The 23833-nt window shown below is 40.3% G+C and overlaps 1 protein-coding gene across 1 annotated transcript in view; it reads right to left on the reverse strand.

Annotated features, from left to right (window-relative positions):
* Window positions 1-398: 398 nt before the first annotated feature.
* LOC121427755 (short-chain collagen C4-like) overlaps window positions 399-23833 on the reverse strand; it is a 29050-nt gene continuing 5615 nt past the window's right edge. The window contains exons 3-4 of the mRNA XM_041624302.1: window positions 13138-13308; window positions 399-895 (exon numbers count right to left, since the gene is read on the reverse strand). Of these exons, the coding sequence (XP_041480236.1) occupies window positions 405-895; window positions 13138-13308 (662 nt within the window). The 3' untranslated portion in view covers window positions 399-404. The remainder of the gene's footprint in view (window positions 896-13137; window positions 13309-23833) is intronic.

Genomic DNA, 23833 nt, shown 5'->3' on the forward strand with positions numbered 1-23833 from the left:
CCCCTCATTGGCAATTCTACCAACATCTGTGATGTCACACATACACAACTCCCCTTTGGACATAGATATATACTCGAAAACATAATGGGGAAGTTGTTCATGTGTGACATTAATCTCAGTATTCAAATGCTCCTCACCTTTTTCTTATTCATTCAATTTCCCGGCCTCAGACTTTCATTGATATATGTTTATTTCGATTTTTCCCTTTTATTGAATTCAACTGTTTTCAAGGGTTTGATTATTATAGGTTTTTTTTTTTTGGGGGGGGGGCGGGGAGGGGGTGGTAACGGGATCATTCATGGTGACGATCATTCAACAAGAAAGAAATATAATCCTAAATAAATTGCCATGATATTCATTGGTCTGCAGCCAAACTTAATCAGAAAGTAAGGTGCCGGAATGTTCTACATAGTGCATACAGCGCACGTAATTTCGTAACCATTGACATAGGGCCCACAATCCAAACCCCCTCCATTCACACAACGCATTTCTGTTAAATACAGATACCCCCCACCCTGACTCCCTTGAGTCCCCGGTATAGGAATCATTTCTCGGTCAACACAAATAAATTTTGATCTCTTTAGTGTGCTTTTCCCTGCCATGAGATAACCAGCGTACTCCAAACGCCACTTGTCATCAGGACAGATGTTGCGGGCTGGGATCATCAGCTTCGTAGTGCGGCCAGATGGCGCCCTGCAGACTGCACAGGTTGGAGCATGAGCGTTCTTCTCGGATATACGCGTATTGGGAGAATAAGGGAGCATGTATTCGGTGGAGTAGAGGAGTGCTCGGTCAGAGTTTGAGCCAACGTGTTCGTCGTAAACCGGCTCATCTGGCATGCAGAGATGATTTGCACCACTGCCAGTATGGCCGTAGTTGGAACCTCCCATACTCCCTAAACATCACAAACAAAGATAACACTTTGTAAATAATCATGTTAGAGGGTGTGAGAACGCATTATGGGTGCAGGGAGAGGGTGTCCCGAGGGTGTACGATGTTTCATCAAATCCAAATACCGTAAATAGGATATCCGGACATCTACCACCTGGACATCCACCCCGGACATCTATCCCGGGATCCACCCTCTAGGATATCCACCCCAATAGGATAAGTACCCCCTAGGACATCTACCTTCCGGACATCCACCCCCGCGGACATCTACCCCCGATTTCATGTAATGTATTTCATGTAATCAAGGCATGATAATTGAAGATTCCAAGCAGTTTTGTTATCATGAAAAACATGTGTAGCGGGAAGCGCGAGCAGAAATATAATGACAAGGAACCTGGAAGGACTGCACTTAGTGACTGATGCATAGGATACATAAAAAAATTATGTAACCAATCGAATGTATGCGAGCGCGAAGCATGAGCTGAAAACTTGTGACATTTCGACCTGAAAACTTGACATTCTAAGCACTTTTTGTCACCAAGAGCAAAATGAGTACCTTACTAATCAATGCGAGAGCGATGCGCAAGCCAATTTTTTTTCTAGCCTAAAATGTATTATGTTTTACTTCAGATAGGGAAATTAATTTTGAATAAGGGCACATTTCCTTCAAAATAGGACTCTTTCCATTTTGAAAAAAAAGACCCGGGCCTTTTTTTCCTACGGGTTTTTTTTTTTTTTTTTTTTTGGGGGGGGGGGGTGGGAGTGCCCTCGTTCCCCTCACGGTTCCACCGTCCGTCTAGGAAGATGCAATATATCCTTTAAAGTGCGAAGCGTTGAAGCAAATAAATTTTATATATTGAATTCAAGAGAGTAGATTTCTTGTTTAATTTGGTTTCAAATTCACAGAGCTGCTGCTTTTTCTTTTCCTCCCTTCGCCTTCTAGTCCAGGATAGAAGAGGCATAACCTTGTTTTTTTTATATATACAATATTTTTTGATGGTTTCTTGTCAATTCGAGGGTGCTGATTCCGAATCTGAATGATGCCACTCGTGTAACCTTGAGCATTTTCCGCAAATTGGCAAAATCCAATATGGCCGCCAAAATATGCAAATTACCCATGAAAATCCTAAAATTTTCCGCACATTGGCTATGAAATGCATGAAATTGTGTGGCAGGAGTGAAATACTCTCTGAAAAAATAACTTTTGACAAAATATTTATTTTTCTGATATTCAAAATGGCCGCCAAAGACCCTTGTATACTCTATTATGTACAATATGAATAGGGAAAACTAATTTTCCCAAAATTAGCACTAAAGTGCAAAAAATCGCGATGTATGAACGAAGTAATATATGCAAATCATCATTACTAACGAGATATATCATTTATTATGTCATATTTGGGAACATTTCTGTATTTTGATATCTAAAATAGCCGCCACTGGCCCAAACAGTATTGCGTACAATGGCAATGGGGGCCAAAAAAAAAAAATCACAAGAGTGATCACTAAAATGCATATTATTAAGAATAGACAAGTGGAATACTGACTAAAACATAATTGTTAACGAAATATAATTAATATGCCATGTATGTGATGAATTTTTTTATTTTGATATTCAAAATGGCTGCCAAAGGCCCTAAAAGTATCTATGCACCATGCGAAAGAGGAGCAAATAAATCAACGAGAGAGCACTAAAATGCATAAATATGTGATAAATTAATGGGATACTGTCTAAAAACATATTTTCTAACGAAATATATCATTCAGGTTTCAAGTCTGTGTTAAATACTGTATTTTGACTTTCAGAATGGCCGCTGTAGACATTAAAAGTTTTATGTATCATGCAAAGTGGGAAACCAATAATCACAGGAGTGAGCACCATAAATGCACATAATAGTGATCTATGAGTAAAATATTGTCTGAAAGCAAAATTTCTATTAAGATATATCATTTATTCTGCCAGTTAGGTGATAAATACTGTTATTGGAAAGTCAAAATGGCCACTACAGGCCCTTATGGTATTGTCACGAAATGGGTTTTATTTCGTGTTAGGAAATTATTTTTGGTTGATTTATAATGATTTTGTCGTAGCTGGCGATATTACATGCATGCATTCTACAGTAATAATGACGTAGATAAGACATTGAAAGTTATGCCTGTTTTGAACCATTTTTGTGGAATAACAATTTCCTGGAGATGCTTAACTGATTATTATGGTTATCACTAGCTTGATCTAAATAAATGCTTTAATTTGATATGTCATTCATGCATATCCGGTTTCGGAGAGCAAAGTTATAGCTGTTTTAAGATTGTTAGAGAGGTTAACTGTAACAGATATTGTATAAGTAATGGATAAGTACAGTAAGTTAGTATTTTCGTGAGGCTTTGCCGATGATCTGTTGAAATACGGTGCCCACGGGGTGCATTGCACGTAAAGTATGCAGATCGATTTGGATTCGCTATCCAATAAGTAAAGTTTGCGGATGCGATCGAAATGATTTATATGATCGTTCGCATGTCTTTCCACGGGGAAACCTAGAATCCTAGGCGACGACTGTGGTTAGATTTCCTTGTATGTTGGGTCTTTTGCACGCCAGCAAGAGACTATACCAGGGCTTGCTCTTTTGGTAGTCTGGTTGGTCTGGAGGCGGACGGTTCGGAGTCTGGAGCAGACGGGTTGATCTGAAGCGGATGGTTGCTGCCGGAGCAGACAACGGGGAAAACTACAAGTAGAGCAGAGCCAATGGGTATGGTCGTGAGAGCCTGACTGCAGAAGGACCCATACATATGGTCGAAGAACCAGACGTCGTTTCCGGTACTGAACAGAGGTCACTGGTTGCAGTACGGTAACAGACGTGGTTGCGGTACTGAACAGACGTGGTTGCAGTACTGAACAGATGTCAGTGGTTGCAGTACGGACTCAGACGTGGTCGTGGTACTGAACAGACGTGGTTGCAGTACTGAACAGATGTCGGTGGTTGCAGTACGGACTCAGACGTGGTCGTGGTACTGAACAGACGTGGTTGCAGTACGGTATCAGACGTGGTTGCTGTACTGAACAGACGTAGTAGCTGGTCGTAAGCAGACGACGGATGAAATTAACAGAGTCCATGGGTATGGTCGTAGGAGTTTAACTACAGAGAAACCCATACCTATGGTCGAGAGAGCTTAACTACAGGAATCAGATGCATATGGTCGTAGGAGCTTAACTACAGGAATCAGATGCATATGGTCGGGTGAGCTTTTGGAGCTGATAACAAAGAGTGTAGCCGTCTGGAGGTTGCCTGGTGGTGGTACTGACAGGATCGAGGCGTGTGCAAGTGTCAACTGCGGCAGTATATCTCTGCCAAACGGATCCACGACTAAAAGTTTGGAAATCGACGTGGCGACACACCCGCCGGCGGCAGGCATCCTGACAAGAGCGAGCTGCCGGCGGACCGAACCACCCGCCCCGCCGAGCGATTCCGTCACACTATTATGCACAATGTGAATGGGAACAAATTATTTCAACAGAATTTGGCTTTGCTTGGCCAAATGGTGATGTATGAGTGAAATATTGTCTGAAAACATGATTTATAACAAAATATATCATATCTTATGTAATTTAGGTGATAAAAACTGTATTTCAACATTCAAAATGGCTGCCATATGCCCATTTTGTGAACATTGTTTATCTCCACTCAAATTGTACGATAAGGGCCTATGGTGGCCATTTTCAATTTAAAAATGCAGCGTTTATCAACTTAATTACACATGATATAATATATCTCGGTAGAAAGCATGGTTTTAGACAATATTTTACCCTTTCACAATTCACAATTATATGCAATATTTAGAGTCAAGCAAAGCCAAATTCTGTCAAAGTTATATGTCCCATGTTACAATGTACACAATACTTTTAGACCTATGGCAGCCATTTTGGATTTCAAAGTACAGCATTTATTACCTCCATGACCAATATGTGATGTATTTAGTTAGAAATAATGTTTAAGACAATATTTTTACTCGTATATCACAGTTATATGCATTTTATGATTCTCACTCTTGTGAAAATTAGTTCGTCCATTCGCATTGTACATGATAAATATATGGCCTATGGCTGGCGGCCATTTTGAATGTCAAAATACAGCATTTATCACATAAATGGCATATTAATGGCAATGATGGCAATGACGCTTTTAGTCAGCCTTCCACTCGTTTATCTTAATAATATGCATTTTAGTGCTCACTCTTAACTTTTTTTGGCCCCGGCCGCGCGTTTCCGTTTTACACCCTGGCGAAGGCAATCTCCGTAAAAATAGCTATAAAGCGACTAGTGAAGAGTCTACACACGTCGCTGGATAGATATGGAAGTCATACCGGCTTATGCCGAAAGGGTGGGTGATGTCGCGTTAGGGTGAGTTGACATTAACGCGAAGATTCGTCCAAAGCCCCCCCCCGGCTTGGCTGAAAGGGTGCGCTTGGAGCGTTACGTCACGTCGCGTTCACTGGAACGCATCCATTCGTCCAAAGCCCCCCCGGAAGTGCCGGAAGGGTGCGTTTTATTTTGTTTTTAATAATAATAATAATAATAATAATAATACTAACAATAATAATAATGATAATTACAATAATAATGATAATAATAATAATAATAATGGTAATATTTATAATAATTATAATAATAATTACAGTAACAATAAGAAGAAAAAGAAGCAGAAGAAGAAGAAGGAGGAGGAGAAGGAGAATAAGATAATGATGAAGAACAAAAACAATAACAAGAAAAATAATATCACCAACAACAATGATTAATAATGATAGTAAAAAAATAATTATAATATGAAGGAGACGAAGATCGAGGGAAGAAGAAGAAAAAGAAGAAGTAGAAGTAGTAGTAGTAGTAGTAGAAGAAGAAAATGATGTAGAAGAAAAAGAAGGAGTATTCGATAATGATGAAGAACAACAATAACAAAAAAATATCACAGACAACGATAATTATAAAAATACAAATTTAGTAATAATTATGATAGTAATTATAATAATATGAAGGAGAGGAAGAGGGATGCAGAGGAAGAAGAAAAAGAAGAAGAAGAAGAGGAGGAGGAGGAAAAAGTAGAAGCGGAAGAATAAGAATAATAATAAGAGGAAGAAGAAGAGGAGAAGAAGAAGAAGAAGAAGAGAAGAAAAAGAAGAAGAAGAAAAAGATGAAGAAGTTCGAGGAAGAAGAAGAGGAGGAGGAGGAAGAAGAAGAAAATTAAAAATGAAGGAATTATTTTAATTACAATAATAATAATAATCTAAATAATAGCATGCTCCTTCTCCTATGGATCATAATAATAAAAATAAAAATAATAATGATTATAATGATAATTATAATAATAATGATAAAAAATGCTTAATGATAATAATAATAATAAAAATAGTAATAATAATAATAATAATGATAATAATAAGAAGAGGAGGAATAAGAAGAGGAAGAAGAAGCAGATGAAAAGAAAAAAAAACCGAAGGAATTATTTTAATTACAATAATTATAATAATTAATCCAAATACTAACATGTTACTAGTCCTATGGATCATAATAATAAAAAATAATGATAATGATAATTATTATAATAATGATAAAAATAATACTTAATGATGATGATAATAATGATAACAATAATGATGAGAATAATAATGATGATAATAATAATAATAAAGATAAGAACGATGACAATAATGATCATTATAATAATAAAATATCACAGATGATTATCATCATCATAATCTTCATCATCAACATAATATAAAATAATGACAATAATAATAATGAATTATAATAATAAATAAAAATAAAAAACAAAATCATCGATCGAAGTGAGAGGATTCGAACCTGCAACCACCGGTTTCGAGACGCTGCTCTCAACCAATTGAGCTATTCGTGCATTGCAGCCATGTCGTGGTCTTTTCTCCTCTAAGTATATATTTCCTGGTATTGCGCAATGCCCGAACGCACGCCGCGCTACATTGTCTCTGGTGGCGAAAATGTCGAAACGGTGATACGACGAAATTGAGTTCCTTTTCCGCAGAATCATGCATTTTTCAAGAAAGAGTGATGCAAGTATTTGCTTGAAAATATTCTTAAGACATTTCAACTATTCATTTTGATTCTAGATAAGTTAAGGTTCTTTAAACTCGTATCATTTCTGTCGCCACTGTTCAGATATGCTTCTGCAGCGATGAGCGGATCGTGCCATCGCTCTGCCGCGCTGGCTAGCCGTCCGGCCGTACTGTACTAGGCCGTACGCCTTCACAATTAGCCGCTGAGTATACTGAACGCGAAGGTTCGGGAAAAGCCCCCCGGTTGTGCCATTTGGGGGTGTTGTCGACACTGACGCGCCCTAACGCTCCCAACATACCCTATCGGCCAAACCGGTGGGGCTTTGGACGAATCTTCGCGTTAGTGTCAACACCCCCTAACGCGACAGCACCCACCCTTTCGGCATAAGCCAGTCATAACAGTACAAATTACTGCACCGCACGCAATCTGCACAGCCACTGCGATATTACAGAGTTCCATTTCATGTACAGAGAGCAGTCATATGAATTAAATCCGAACATATCTTGCAGTGGTGTTTTCGGGCAATTGATATCCTAAATGAATTTAGTAAGCAGTAATAACGATAAGACAAGAATGATAACAATAGTACAAAACAAAGATCCAGTGTTTCAAAATGATTCTAAACGATGAATTAAAATATAGACCTACTACTATAGGCATACTACTACTACGACTACTAATACTATACTACTACTGTACTCCCGGGGGGCCACTTCCATTGACGAGTGGATACCATGCGCGACCATGGGGTCTCGAAAAGCACCCTAAACACGTAATTTCCATATTCTGAAAATGCGCCCCTTAACAAGTATTGGCGTGTGAAACCCTACCCTTAACAAGTATTGGAAACAAAACGATACTCATGGCAAATATTCCCTGAAATGAACCCCTAAACAAGTACAGGAATGTTTTATTGTTACGGGTCCTTCGGTCGTCGGCTTTACCTTATTTGGTTTAGTACGACCCCACCTTCTACACCTCGCGCAAATCGGACTCTAAACACGAAGTGTTGGGGCAAAAAGGACATCCTTTATAAAACATTTTGATTTTGTTTTATCAACCCCGCAAATATGACCCTAAACACGTAATTTTTCTAGCGAAATAGATACCCTTTTTTCATTATTTTTGTGTTTTTGACACCCTTATCACGTTACGTATGTAACGTGCCCTATTGTGAAAAAGACATCCTTTTTACGTTTTTTTTTGGTCGCGCATGGTATCCACTCGTCAATGTAAGTGGCCCCCCGGGACTGTACTACTACTACTACTACTACTGCTACTTCTACTACTACTACTACTACTAATAATAATAATATTAATAATCTTAATTGTAAATGATAAGAAGGAGAAGACTGAAGAAGAAAGTCGGAGTTATATAAATAACTTACAACTACTACTACTACTACTACTACTACTATACTACTACTACTACTACTACTATACTCCTACTACTACTAATACTATACTACTACTGCTACTACTACTGCTACTACTACCACCACTACTACTACTACTACTACTGTTCATGACGCTAATAATAAAAATAACAATAACAATAAAACAAATAATAATAAACGATAGTGATAATAAAAATAGTAATCGTGATAATATTGACATCAAACTAGGTAAATGATAATCATATAAAAATGATGCTAATGATAATAAAGTACTAAACTACTAATAATATTATCACCACTACAAAACAAAGTAAAAACTACTTGTAGCAATGTATAATCAACAAAATCATCAAAAGTATTGTCCAGTGAGTTTCCCCTTAAACGGAACGTCCAGGCTGAAAATATTTCTATTTTAATAAATAGACTAATATTCATAGAGCAAAATGCTGAAATTTTTTCTCAAAATCAGATGACTAATAACGAAGTTCCTAGTTTATCAATATAGCTGTTGTCGCGATGAGAACTGGTATGATGGACAGACAAACGGTGCACAAACAGACGGAAAACATGATGCTTCCAGCAACTTCATTCAGTGTGGTAATAACAAGGATTTTGAATATCGTATTGCCAAGAAAAATAATAAACTTACAAGCCATTTTCGGAAATGGAGATTTAAGTTGTAATTAGATATTATCATCAATTTTTGTTACTGAAGAAAATCTTAATATGCCTTCTGAGGAGGGAATTTTGTTAATCTTTAATAATAGGTGAATCACCTAATTTTAATCCATCTTTCTCGCCTTTACTATACTATAGGGGATGAAGAATACATCGAAGAGACAAAGTGACTGCTTTTACTACATGTTTATCAAGATAAGCTGTACTTTTTCTAATGAAACGAATAATGTTTATGCTGCCTTTTTTCTTCTCTTATATTTTATTTTTTGTTACTGAAGAAAATCTTAATATGCCTTCTGAGGAGGGAATTTAGTTAATTTTATATTTTATTTTGTTATATTTTATATTAATTATGTGATTTGTTATACAAAATTATGAAAACCCAATAAAACTTTAAAAAAATCAATGTGGTAAAAGATCCAATCACTGTTATTGCAGTAACATTTACGGTAAGACAGACAGACCTGATAACATGGTTATCAGGCATGGGCGGAAATCCCAGGGGGGACAGGGGGGTCGCGTCCCCCCGACCCAAAATAGTAGGGGGGGGGGACACAATATCAATTGTCCCCCCTACTATTTTTGGTCTTTTATGATGGAAAGAAATACATCAATAAAAATCGAAATAATACATGTATTTTGGAGGAGAAAAAATTGAAAAAAGGGGAAAGAAAGAAAAAAGACGGGGGAAAAGGAGGAAAAATGTAGAGGAAAAATAAGAGGAGGGAGACTAGTGAATAAAATAAGGTCAAGGGAAGACTTAGAAAAATGATTTGAGAATATATTTCATGTCACTATATTAAATTTTTGCTCGCGCTTGCATAGCATGTTCGACGAAATACAGATCGTGTTTAATAGGCTGATATATCTATATATTTCAGCTCGAACATCGAGCTTTTATTATTTTGTTTGATTTACATATTGCTCTGTAAAATGTCCGTTTTATTGTGTGAATAACATTTGCAGCTTTTTGCGCTGTGCGCTCGCTTTATTTGATTTGCCAATAGGCCTACATAATTGTCTCTGTTTAGTCCATCACATTCTTTATATACCGGTATTAATTCAATAACAAATTACTTAAAATCCCTGTTTTATGACAGTTTATCAAAAATTTCGTCCGCGATTGCGCTGACATTATTGTTGAAAATACATATCAACTCATAAATCCTATTCATGATTACAAAAGTGCTTAATATATCCAGTTTTCAGGCCTCAATGTCAACAAATTTCACTCATCCTTTATACTTATAACATTAATAAATACGATAGATAAAATTTTCACGAATTCCTGATAACAAAATTGTCGCTTTTTCAGAATAGGAATAGGAGGATAGTCATCATTTTCATATGACAAAATGTTCTTAGGCCAAGAATGTCCAGGTCTCAGGTCAAAATAGTAATAAAATATCAGCTCGCGCTTCTCACTCGCATCATTTATTACGTGCTATCCGTATCCACTTTGCAATTTCCCTACACAGTGCTTTAGATAGTGCTTTCTTCAACTTTTCCTACCGGAATATCAAGTATTTTCCGCTCGCGCTTTGCGCTTGCATTATTGATTTTCATGATAAAAAATGAAATGTATTCAGAATGCCCAGATTCTGCCTAACTCTAAAACACGCGCACACATTTTTTATTAAGATACGCAGCTTGATCTTTATTCAAAACGTGCTAAAATCCTAAAGTTATCCAGTTTCAGATCAGAATATATAAAAAAATTCTGCTCACGCTTTGCACTCGCATTATTAATGTAGGAAAAGACCAAATTTCCCATCTTTTTTTCATGATTTACAAAACATGAATAGGGTATCCCATTATTAAGGCTGAAATTGTTTGGTTTTATACCTATAGGCCTACCATTAATGATTACAAATAGTACTTAGAATGTAAACTTTTTAGGTCGGAACGTCAAAATAAAAATTCAGCTCGCGCTTCGCGCTCGCATTATTTAATAGTTGAAATATGTATCGTTTTAATGGCTAACTGCAAAACGTCCAGGTCCCTTACAGATCAAGCCAGAACAGCTCACAGTAATTATTTAGCGACATACGCATCTTGTTCACACCCATATTGCCCAGAATATTCAATTTTCAGGACAAAATACATGAAATTCGAGAAAAAAATTCAGCTCGCGCATCGCGCTCGCACTATTTAGATATGGCTTATGAGATTACTACACTTTTTAATATCTTTTTATAAGAATAAAGTTAGGAGGAGCCGTGGTGTAGTGGTTCTGACTCTCGCCTTGTAAACAGAGGGTCGTGTGTTCAAATCCCACCGCGGTCTGGCGTCCTTTGGCAAGGCGTTAATCCACACTTGCCACTCTCGACCCAGGTGCTAAATGGGTACCCGGTAGGATGTGAAAGTCATTGTAGCTTGTCCAGTATTGTGTGCGCCTCACAGGTGACTGACTGGAATAGTCCCCAGGGAGTGGAGGATGTGCACACATTGTGTGCGGGAATGACTGATTGAATCCGATGACCAGGGTAATAATATATCTGTAAAGCGCTTAGAAACGTCGTTCCGATGGATTAAGCGCTATATTAAAGCGGATTATTATTATTATTATTATTAGAAATGACTGTTAGGACATCGGTGTTTTACACCCACCCCCAATTTTTCAAGACCAAGAAACAAAAAGAGAAAAGGAAAGGGATAAGGGTGAAATATAAAGCCTATTATTTTCCAAATGTCATGTCAAAATCTATCACAAACTTTGATTTTTGTAATGAACATTTTTGAAATTTTTGCTCGCTCGCAACTTCTTATTAATTTTACGTGATACGCCGCGCCGTATCAAGTCCCCTCAATTTTTTGGCTCATTACGCCACTGGGACAACCCCTTCAAAGAAACAAACTTTGAGCGGCCGGCCGATCGGGGAGAAAATGGGTGAAAAAATTTGGCGGGAGCTGGATCCGCTCCTGGTCCCCCTTCGGGGAGAGATTTCCGCCCATGGTAAATCAGGTTTTCCTGATAAAAAGCACTGCTTTTAGCGGATATCTCCATTTTCTCAGAATTTTATTTTATAATGGTCATGGTATTTTGCTTATATATTACTCTGATTGCTTTTCTTTCATCTAACAATAAACAAAGGTCTATTTTACATCCTACCCCATCCTACTTATGTAAGAATGCAATGTCAGCTCCATGGTCATACCAACAACGGTTACAGAATATGTTATTCTTCTTCCATGACATACAGTGAGAGGGCAAATTTCCTTACCAGCAATTCGGCAAAGGCAAACGTGTTGAACATGCATTTTGCACATGTTCTTCAGATGGCTTCGGTGCGGACTTTTACATCTCGCGCCCAGTTGATAATGTACACAAACGTAGACTCTAATTCACTAGTCGCTTTTTAGCTAGTTTTACGGAGATTGCCTTCGCCAGGGTGTAAAACAGAAACGCGCGCCCCGGCCATTGCCATTGTACATACTGTTTGGGCCAGTGGCGGCTATTTTAGATATCAAAATACAGCAATATCCCCCATAAATTACATAATAAATGATATATTTTGTTAGTAATGATGATTTGCATATATTACTTCGTTCATACATCGCGATTTTTTGCACTTTAGTGCTAATTTTTGTGAAAATTAGTTTTCCCTATTCATATTGCACATAATAGAGTATACAATAGCCTATGGCGGCCATTTTGAATATCAGGAAAATAAATATTTTGTCAAAAACTATTTTTTTCAGAGAGTATTTCACTCCTTCCACACGATTTCATGCATGTCATATCCAATGTGCGGAAAATTTTAGGATAATCATCGGTAATTTGCATATTTTGGCGGCCATATTGGATTTTACCAATTTGCGGAAAATGCTCAAGGTTACACGAGTGGCATCATCCAGATTCGGAATCAGCACCCTCGAATTGACAAGAAACCATAAAAAATATTGTATATGTAAAAAAACAAGGTTTGGTCAAGTTTCTATGGGGCCTATCCTGGACTCTCCCTTTTCTTCCTTTATTTCTGGGGGGGGGGGGGGGGTATGGGCGACCGCAATCTCGCCCCCTGGCGGCGTGCCCGAATCGTAACTTTGCACTTTGAGAGTTTCCACAATCTGTCACGGCCTACCGACCTGAATATATTAATTCTGCTCCTTCAGGACACTCGTCGTGTCCCCAGCGGATATAGACAACACGGGGAAGAGTTGCGTTTTCCACAGGGGGTGCTTCAGTCGGCTTCGATGCCTCTGTCGGCTCTGGATTTAAAGTCGGTTTTGGCTCCTCAATCGGTGGGCAGGGTGCGTCTGTGAATAAATGATTGAATATTCGCACTGTATTATGATACAATATAAATTCATAATTCCATTGCACACGATCCCACATGTACAACAGCTTTGGCAACTCTTTTATTAAAATGTTTCGTGAAAATAATGGATGAAGAGAACAATGGTAGTCGTAGCTTAAATCAAGTTTCCACAGAGCTATCTGCCCATTGGAAAAATTGGTGATACCGACAAAATGTCTCTGCCGGGAATCGAACCCGGGCCCCCAGTTAGGAACGCCGGTGCATTAACCACTAGACTAGACCACAAAGACGGGTTAGTGGCAAGGGCGACCCCGATCCGATTGACCGTTAGATAAACAGATTCTCGACACCATACCAATTATAATTTCAATTGTCGGGTGAAGGTGGGTTTTGAACATACATGTATATATACAGTGCGTATCAAAAAAAAGTTTACACTTTGAAAAAAATCCTGTAAAATTATAGATTTGTAATATCCTGAAGATTTTTCCACATTTTAACATTGGTACAGATCCAGTTAAGCAAATGACGATAAAACTATCGAAAAATATTTCCGCTTGAGTGAGCACCACTTACTTTTGAAAAGTTAGTGAAAAATGATTTGCGCAGAACTTTGAAATAGCTATTCGAATGAAAGTAAACCTTTATCATGAAGAACACGTAGATTTAAGCAAGTGAAATTGATTTCAAGATGTCTTGGACCTCTTTCTACTTGTTTCCTTGCCCAGTACACTTCGAAGATTGCATTGCACCCCGCTCCACTCACCAAGGCCATCAAGAGGATATTTGATTTACTCTGAGCTGTGATTTGCATAAAATGAATTAGGCTTGATTTTCATTTTGTTAATCATTGTCAAGCTTGGGGAAAAGTGTGGAGAAGCAAGTATTAAACGAAAAATTAAATGTCAACCCACTTTCAATAAAAAAAACTTAGTGAAAAAAGTGCTGGAGATGTCTGATGTAAACTTTTGTTCAGATTCAGTTATGTCCTCAGATCCAGCTGGCACAAAAAGGGTAAAAGTTGTGCTTACTAAGTGTTGAAATTTCAATTTGGGTGGCAAATTTGTTTTAAAATGCTTGAATGTATCTGTTTATCTTAATTGACTCAAAGTGCAAGAGAAGTGTAGGAAAAATGTATTGCAGGGTAAGTTTGATTTCGCCCTTTCCCCTTGACACAGCGTGAAAACTAGCATTTCTGCGTAAACAGATTTCTGCGAGCTTTACAAAAATGGACTGTACTCACTCACTGTACTTTTTCATCGACTATCTTTGACTTAAAATTCCCGTGGAATAGTGATGCATCCAAGGTGGATAACTTTCTCTTCACTTTTAGAGTGGTATTTGACTTAAAGTTTGCTTTTATCGTTTGATGGATATTTATGCCACATAAACTTTCACAACTGAAAGAATGGCTGATCGTTTTCTTGCAATTTTCGTTTACTGACATTGCTATTGTTTAATGCCTGTAACCAGCCATGCACTGACTGGTCCATTTCTTGCAATTTTCTTTTACTGACATTGCTATTGTTTAAAGCATTTAACCACCCATGCATGACTGTTCACATGAAAATTTCATGTCATACTGGAAGAGGAATATTGTCTGGTCATGTTGACATACAATAATTTGCCTTTAATCGAATATCTATATGGAATATTTTAACTTTTTTTAAGTGTCCAAGAACTTTTTTTGCTGAGTGTATATATATATATATATATATATATATATATATATATATATATATATACATGTATATGTGTATATATCAGGGGTGGTATTCTGAGATCCATTTTATCTCAGATAAAATAAAATATTTTATCTCCGTTAAAATCAGTGAGATAAAATACCCTTAAAATCTCTCCGAATTGGTATTCTGAGAACAATTTTATCTTCATTTTATCTCTGTAAGACACACCTATTTTTTAAATCAATATCCAATTAGAAACGCGCTTTCATAGCTCTCTAATATCACTCAACCAATGGAAATCCATTCCGCTTGAAGGTGTGGCAAAGAAGTGAGATTGCGTCAATTTATTGACTTCACATACGCTTGCACAATACGCTTACGCGTCTTCAAGTTTCAGAGATTTCTTTTTAACAAAAATGACAATACTCTCATTTTTTGCATCTTTTCAAGCATCGTTTTAAAGACAATATTAGTCAAGAAAAGTCTTATGAAATACTTCCTAATTGTACAGGAATAACTTTAAGGTGTTGTTCTCAATGAATATATCATTTTTCTTCATTTTCATGTCAATATTTGGAGTTAATTCATGTAGAAATATTGACGAAATCAACGTCGCGGAGATAAAATAGCCCCTACCCTCTTTTAAGTTTATTTCATTTTTTCTTCAAAGTAAATTGGGCGCAAGCACATCATCCGCGTTGCGATGTCCAGATACGCGATAGGTATGTCTACGCTGCCACCGCTCTGTTGCGTATCATCATAGATACGCAAGATAAAATTTGTACGCAAAATAAAATTTTAGATTTTATCTGAGAGATAAAATGTCATCTCAGAATACCAATTTCATTTTAAGAGATAAAAAAAAATATTTTAAAGATAAAATGACCTGAGAATACCGCCCCTGGCCTGGTATTTTATTATATTGTCACGAAATGGGTTTTATTTCGTGTTAGGAAATTATTTTTGGTTGATTTATAATGATTTTGTCGTAGCTGGCGATATTACATGCATGTTTCTACGGTAATAATGACGTAGATAAGACATTGAAAGTTATGCATGTTTTGAACCGTTTTTGTGGAATAACAATTTTCTGGAGATGCTTAACTGATTATTATGGTTATCACTAGCTTGATCTAAATGAAAGCTTTAATTTGATATGTCATTCATGCATATCCGGTTTTGGAGACCAAAGTTATAGCTGTTTTAAGATTGTAACAGAGGTTAACTATAACAGATATTGTATAATTAATGCTTAAGTACAGTAAGTGGGTGTAGCCGTCATTCTTTGCCGATTATCTGTAGAAATACGGCGCCCACGGGGTGCATTGCACGTAAAGTATGCAGATCGATTTGGATTCGCTATCAAATAAGTAAAGTTGGTGGATGCGATCGAAATGATTTATATGATCGTTCGCATGTCTTTCCACGGGGAAACCTAGAATCCTAGGCGACGACTGTGGTTAGATTTCCTTGTATGTTGGGTCTTTTGCACGCCAGCAAGAGACTATACCAGGGCTTGCTCTTTTGGTAGTCTGGAAGCGGACGGGTTGGTCTGAAGCGGATGGTTGCTGGTCTGGAAGCAGACGGTCGGAGGTCCGGAGCAGACAACGGGGAAAACTACAAGTAGAGCAGAGCCTGACTGCAGAAGGACCCATACATATGGTCGAAGAACCAGACGTCGTTTCCGGTACTGAACAGAGGTCCCTGGTTGCAGTACGGTAACAGACGAGGTTGCGGTACTGAACAGACGTGGTTGCAGTACGGAATCAGACGTGCTTGGTTGCAGTACGGACTCAGACGTGGTCGTGGTACTGAACAGACGTGGTTGCAGTACTGAACAGATGTCGGTGGTTGCAGTACGGACTCAGACGTGGTCGTGGTACTGAACAGACGTGGTTGCAGTGCTGAACAGACGTTGTTGCAGTACGGTATCAGACGTGGTCGTGTACTGAACAGACGTGGTTGCAGTACGGAAATTCAGACGTTCTAGCAGTACGGAGCAGACGTGGTTGCTGTACTGAACAGACGTAGTAGCTGGTCGTAAGCAGACGACGGATGAAATTAACAGAGTCCATGGGTATGGTCGTAGGAGTATAACTACAGAGAAACCCATACCTATGGTCGAGAGAGCTTAACTACAGGAATCAGATCCATATGGTCGTAGGAGCTTAACTACAGGAATCAGATGCATATGGTCGGGTGAGCTGTTGGAGCTGACAACAAAGAGTGTAGCCGTCTGGAGGTTGCCTGGTGGTGGTACTGACAGGATCGAGGCGTGTGCAAGTGTCAACTGCGGCAGTATATCTCTGCCAAACGGATCCACGACTTAAAGTTTGGAAATCGACGTGGCGACACACCCGCCGGCGGCAGGCATCCTGACAAGAGCGAGCTGCCGGCGGACCGAACCCACGCCGCCGCCGAGCGGTTCCGTCACAAGTGGTGTCAGAAGTGGGATCCAGTGACAATGGCACAACAAGGAAACATGCAGTATCGACCGACGCCAGAAGAGATGATGGCGCACCTAGAAAGGAGTATGACAGAAATTGACCAAATGATGGAACAGTTAAGATTGTCCATAAGACAAGCACCCGGTGCAGAATCAAGTGGACAGGATATTCCCCCAACTGTGAGTGGACAAGCGGACAGAGGACCAAGGTATGACTCACAGATGGAAGGGGCACAGCAGGCTGGATTCAGCTCAACGCCCAGAGAGCAGATGAGACCAACGTCTACTGCAAGACCCGGTGTTCAATTTACACCCCCACAGTTTTCCCCACATATTCAGGATGCGGGGATGGCAAATTTTGATGCTATGATTGGCAGACGACCACATCTGGTACCGGACAGATTTGATGGACGTACACCTGTCGAAGATTATTTGCATCACTTTGAGGCCTGTGCTGGAGTAAACGGATGGACAAAAAGGGAAGCAGTTCAGTTTCTTGCTGCAAGTCTAAGGGGCCCTGCTGTGAAGTTGTTGACCCAACAACCTGGAGTGGTGTTGACATACGACGAGTTGGTATACAGGCTCAGAAACAGGTTTGGCCTAGGAGGCAAAGCTGAGGTATACCTGGCGGAGTTGAGGCAACGTCGTCGCCAACCAAAGGAAAGCTTCTAGGAGTTAGGACAGAGAATACGGGAGCTGTGTGGATTGGCATATCCCGAATTTGACGAAAAGGGGCAAGATCGGCTTGCCCGAGGGCATTTCCTAGATGCCATTGTAACACCAGAAATTAGAGAGGGATTGTTCCGTGCTCAACCTCGCACATTGGATGATGCTGTGGAAGCTGCTTTAAACACAGAGGCCTTTCTGAGAATGGAGGGTCAGAGGAATGAAGTGAAGCGGGCCATAAGGTACAGCCGAGCTCTGGAAGAGCAGGAGTGTGAGGTTGCAGCAGTGGAGGAAAAGCAACCAAGAAATCCAACTACCGACAAGATAGTAAAGGCTGTCATAGACGCCCTCGATGAAAGAGACAAGAAAAAGGAAACAAAAATCAGGACCAAATATCAGGAATCAAGAAAAGATGGCTTTGAGCCAAAAGGAAAAAGAGAGGAACCAAATAAATCAAGGATTGATGAACAAGAGGAACAAAGATGTTTCAACTGCAATGGATTGGGGCATTGGAGGAACAACTGCCCATATCCAAAGAAAATAAAAGGAAGAACAGCAGCTTTACAAGTACCCGAAAGGGAAATGGTGAACGAAATAAAAGGAAAAGAGGAACAAATCAGAGTCGGAACGACTCTAGATGGACAAGACAAGAAAGGAATAAGAGAACAAGAAACAGATGAACAAATCAGAGTCGAAGCGACTCTAGATGGACAAGAGAAAAGAGGAACAAAGGGACAAGAAAAAGAGGAGCAAACAAGAGTCGGAGTGACTCTAGATGAACAAAATAAAAGAGGACAAAAGAAAGAGGAACAAACCAGATTCGGAGCGATTCTAGATACCAAGAGAAAAGGGCTTTACCTTCAGGGCAAAGTAAATGGACAAGAATTGAAATTACTGGTCGACACTGGAGCTACCAATACTCTCATTGGAGAGAAAGTGTTTGACCAGATAGAGGAAATCAATTGAGATCCATCTGCTTGTAGTACAACACTTGTCACTGGTAGTAATACCAGTGACAAGTGTTGTACTACAAGCAGATGGATCTCAATTGAGAATCAGAGGAAAGTCAATGTTGGAAGTGCAGATTGGAGATATAGTCGTCACTACAATGGCTACAGTGGCTAGTCTAAAGAATGAGGGCATTCTAGGGCTAGATTTCCTAGTCAAAATCAATGCTGTGTTAGACTGCCAAAAGATGGAATTGAGGACCAACTATGGCATAATTCCATGCCTAGATAGTAATGGAGAATCCTTCTGCAGGAGGATAGTAGCGGGAGAAGATTATTCAATTCCTCCAGGACACGAGATGGTATTAGCAGGTAGAGTTACAGGCAGAGAAGTGTCACTAGGTGATGGATTAGTAGAACCACCTGTAAATCCAACAGAACTAATCAAGAAAGGACTCATCGTCGCCAGATCTGTTGTGAAGGCAGACGAAGATGTACTACCTGTTCGGGTTTTCAACCCAACCAAGGAACAAAGGATCATAAAGGCAGGCACTGCCATTGCTTCATTGTCAGGGCTGGAAGAAGTAAGCATGGAAATGTGTAACCTTGCCGAGCCAACTGAGACCAATACCAACAAAGACATACCAGAACATTTGAAGGACCTCTTTGTTCGCAGTACTGACGACGTGCCAGCCCAATGCCATGATTTGATAAAAGAACTGCTGGTTGAGAATGCAGATGTTTTCTCTACAGGACCTTCGGATCTTGGACAGACCAGTTTTGTCCAACATGGCATAGATACTGGTACTGCGAAACCAATACGTCAAGCCCAGAGGAGACATCCCCTGACGCAGAGGAAAGAAATAGACGAGCAAGTAAAGAATCTACTAGCTCAAGGCCTGATTGAGCCAGTGAACAGCCCATGGGCATCCAACATCGTACTGGTCAAAAAGAAAGATGGCAGCCAAAGGTTGTGTGTTGACTACCGTCAACTCAATGCTGAGACCATTAAAGATGCCTACCCGCTGCCTAGAATTGATGACACACTAGACTCACTTGCAGGAGCACAGTGGTTCTCGACCTTAGATCTTGCAAGTGGCTACTGGCAAGTTGAACTAACTGAAGATGCCAAACAGAAGTCGGCGTTTATTGCCAATGGTGCCCTCTACTCCTGGAAAGTAATGCCCTTTGGGTTATCAAACGCACCTGCAACCTTTAGCAGACTGATGGATCGTGTGCTAGCTGGACTCAAATGGGATACACTACTTGTATATCTTGACGATGTGATAGTTCATGCCAAGTCCGTGGAAGCTGAACTGGAACGACTGAGGGTGGTATTTCAGAGATTACGCCAAGCAGGCCTCAAGCTGAAGCCATCGAAATGTCACTTATTCCACACCAGCGTCCATTTCCTTGGACATGTGGTTTCAGCAGAAGGAGTAGCAACAGAACCGGACAAATTGGAAGCTGTTCAGAGGTGGCCAGAACCTACCATGGTTGGGGAAGTCAGAAGCTTTCTAGGCCTGGTATCTTACTATAGGCGTTTCATCAGAAACTTCTCTGACATCGCAAGACCACTACAAGAACTCACTGAAAAGAACCATAAGTTCGAATGGACAGATCGATGTCAGGCTTCATTCCAAGAGCTCAAGGAACGGTTGTTGTCACCACCTATCCTCGCTTATCCACAACCAGAGGGACAGTTTGTACTGGACACGGACGCAAGTGATTATGCAGCTGGTGCAGTGTTATCCCAAATCCAGAATGGCGAGGAAAAGGTCATTGCCTATGGCAGCAAGACTTTTAACAAACCAGAGAGAAACTATTGCGTTACACGTAAGGAACTCTTGGCCATTGTAATGTTCCTGAAACAATTCAGACCATACCTATACGGAAGACCAGTCCGGGTTCGAACAGACCATGGCTCTCTCCGCTGGTTAACCAAGTTCAAAGACCCAAAAGGACAGATGGCCAGATGGATGGAGATAATTTCAGAGTTCGACATTGAAATCCAGCATCGAGAAGGTCGTAAACATGGCAACGCAGATGGTATGTCAAGACGTCCATGTCGACAGTGTGGACGAACCAATGACGACATGCAAGAGCGGGTACAGCTGGTCGAAACCATAACTGACCGAAGTTCACAGGAGAAAGCTGACTGGCAAGAAGAAGACAAGGACATACGTCCTATCTACACTGCCAAGAAACTTGACAATAAGCCTAATCGAGACGAAACTTGCACCTGGTCCATGGCTTCTAGACGTCTACTAGAGTATTGGGATGCTTTAGAACTGAAGGAAGGAGTGCTTTTCCGACGATGGAAATCAAATGACGGTAAAACGATGACGTGGCAGTTGGTCGTGCCCAGGAAAATGGTACCAGAAGTAGTACAGCTTGTCCATGCTGCAAAGTTATCGGGGCACTTTGGCCTTTCCAAGTGCTTGGGGCGTGCAAGGCGGAAGTACTTTTGGGTAGGGATGACTGCTGACCTTCGTTCAGCCTTACGCCAATGTGATGTCTGTGCCAGGCGGAAACTCCCTACCAGGACACGAAGAGCACCACTCCAGCAGAGGATTAGTGGCTATCCTATGGAAAGAGTAGCAGTGGACATCCTTGGACCACTACCAGAAACCACTGAGGGCAACAAATATGTTGTAGTAGTCGGAGATTATTTCACCAAATGGGTGGAAGCGTTTCCTGTACCAAATGAGAAAGCCAAGACTGTTGCGGAGAAGCTAGTGGAAGAATTCTTCTGCAGATTTGGGGTGCCCAGATATTTACACTCTGATCAGGGACGCAACTTCGAATCCGAAGTATTTGGTGAAGTCTGCAAGCTGATGGGGATATCCAAAACCAGAACAACCCCCTACAACCCAAAGTCAGACGGAATGATCGAGAGGTATAACCGCACCCTGATTGACACCATAGCATCCATGCTAGACCCAGCAGCTCACCAGAGGGACTGGGACAAGTACCTTGCTTTTGCCACTGCCGCATACAGGAGCTGCCCACAGGAATCTACCGGTGAAACGCCCAGTATGATGATGATGGGGCGTGAAGTGGTTCTACCACCTGATCTTGCAATTCCACCAATACCAGGCACTACTGAAGATCTGGACACAGACTATGCCTTGAAGCTTCGTGAGATCATGAGAAATGTTCATGAAAAGGCTCGGAAATCTCTGAGAGAGGCAGCTAGTCGCCAGAAGCAACACTATGACAAAGCAACTGAATCAGTCCAATTTCACCCTGGAGAGTTTGTGTGGATGAGGAAGAAGACTAGAGAGAAGGGACTCGCACCAAAGCTCCAACCCAGATGGCTTGGACCATACTTGGTGGTCACTAAACTGTCCGATGTGACTTTTCGCTTGCAACTTTCACCAAGATCACATCCATTTATTGTCCATGCAGATCGACTCAAACCATACACTGGTGCTGCAAGAGACGTGTGGCAGTACAACTCATCCGCCTCCAACCCACCAACCAGAGACGATGACGAGGATGCTGATTAAGAAAACTAAGGACAGGACAAGAACAGCATGTCACCATGTACCTTGGACATTATTCTTCATGCCGAGTTATTTAAGAGTTTACTTTGGACTTTAGCTGTTGTGTTTTGTTGAACCTCAACACTAGTTGTTTTAGGACTCCTTTATGCATTTTTGTTTGTGGAGAAAAGACACAATGCATAGTTTGATATACAGATACGATTTATTTTCGTGCTGCAGTGTCTGATGTTGTTAAATGACGCTCGGGGGCCGAGCTTTGAAAAATAAGGGAGTTGTGTCACGAAATGGGTTTTATTTCGTGTTAGGAAATTATTTTTGGTTGATTTATAATGATTTTGTCGTAGCTGGCGATATTACATGCATGTTTCTACGGTAATAATGACGTAGATAAGACATTGAAAGTTATGCATGTTTTGAACCGTTTTTGTGGAATAACAATTTTCTGGAGATGCTTAACTGATTATTATGGTTATCACTAGCTTGATCTAAATGAAAGCTTTAATTTGATATGTCATTCATGCATATCCGGTTTTGGAGACCAAAGTTATAGCTGTTTTAAGATTGTAACAGAGGTTAACTATAACAGATATTGTATAATTAATGCTTAAGTACAGTAAGTGGGTGTAGCCGTCAGGTTTTGCCGATGATCTGTAGAAATACAGCGCCCACGGGTGCATTACACGTAAAGTATGCAGATCGATTTGGATTCGCTATCCAATAAATAAAGTTGGTGGATGCGATCGAAATGATTTACATGATCGTTCGCATGTCTTTCCACGGGGAAACCTAGAATCCTAGGCGACGACTGTGGTTAGATTTCCTTGTATGTTGGGTCTTTTGCACGCCAGCAAGAGACTCTACCAGGGCTTGCTCTTTTGGTAGTCTGGTTGGTCTGGAAGCGGACGGTTCGGAGTCTGGAGCAGACGGCTTGTGGTCCGGAGCAGACGGGTTGGTCTGAAGCGGATGGTTGCTGGTCTTGAAGCGGATGGTTGCTGGTCTGGAAGCAGACGGTTGGAGGTCCGGAGCAGACAACGGGGAAAACTACAAGTAGAGCAGAGCCTGACTGCAGAAGGACCCATACATATGGTCGAAGAACCAGACGTCGTTTCCGGTACTGAACAGAGGTCCCTGGTTGCAGTATGGTAACAGACGAGGTTGCGGTACTGAACAGACGTGGTTGCAGTACGGAATCAGACGTGCTTGGTTGCAGTACTGAACAGATGTCAGTGGTTGCAGTACGGACTCAGACGTGGTCGTGGTACTGAACAGA

The sequence above is a fragment of the Lytechinus variegatus genome, chromosome 14 (genome assembly GCF_018143015.1).
Source record: "Lytechinus variegatus isolate NC3 chromosome 14, Lvar_3.0, whole genome shotgun sequence".
In the NCBI taxonomy this organism is placed as follows: domain Eukaryota; kingdom Metazoa; phylum Echinodermata; class Echinoidea; order Temnopleuroida; family Toxopneustidae; genus Lytechinus; species Lytechinus variegatus.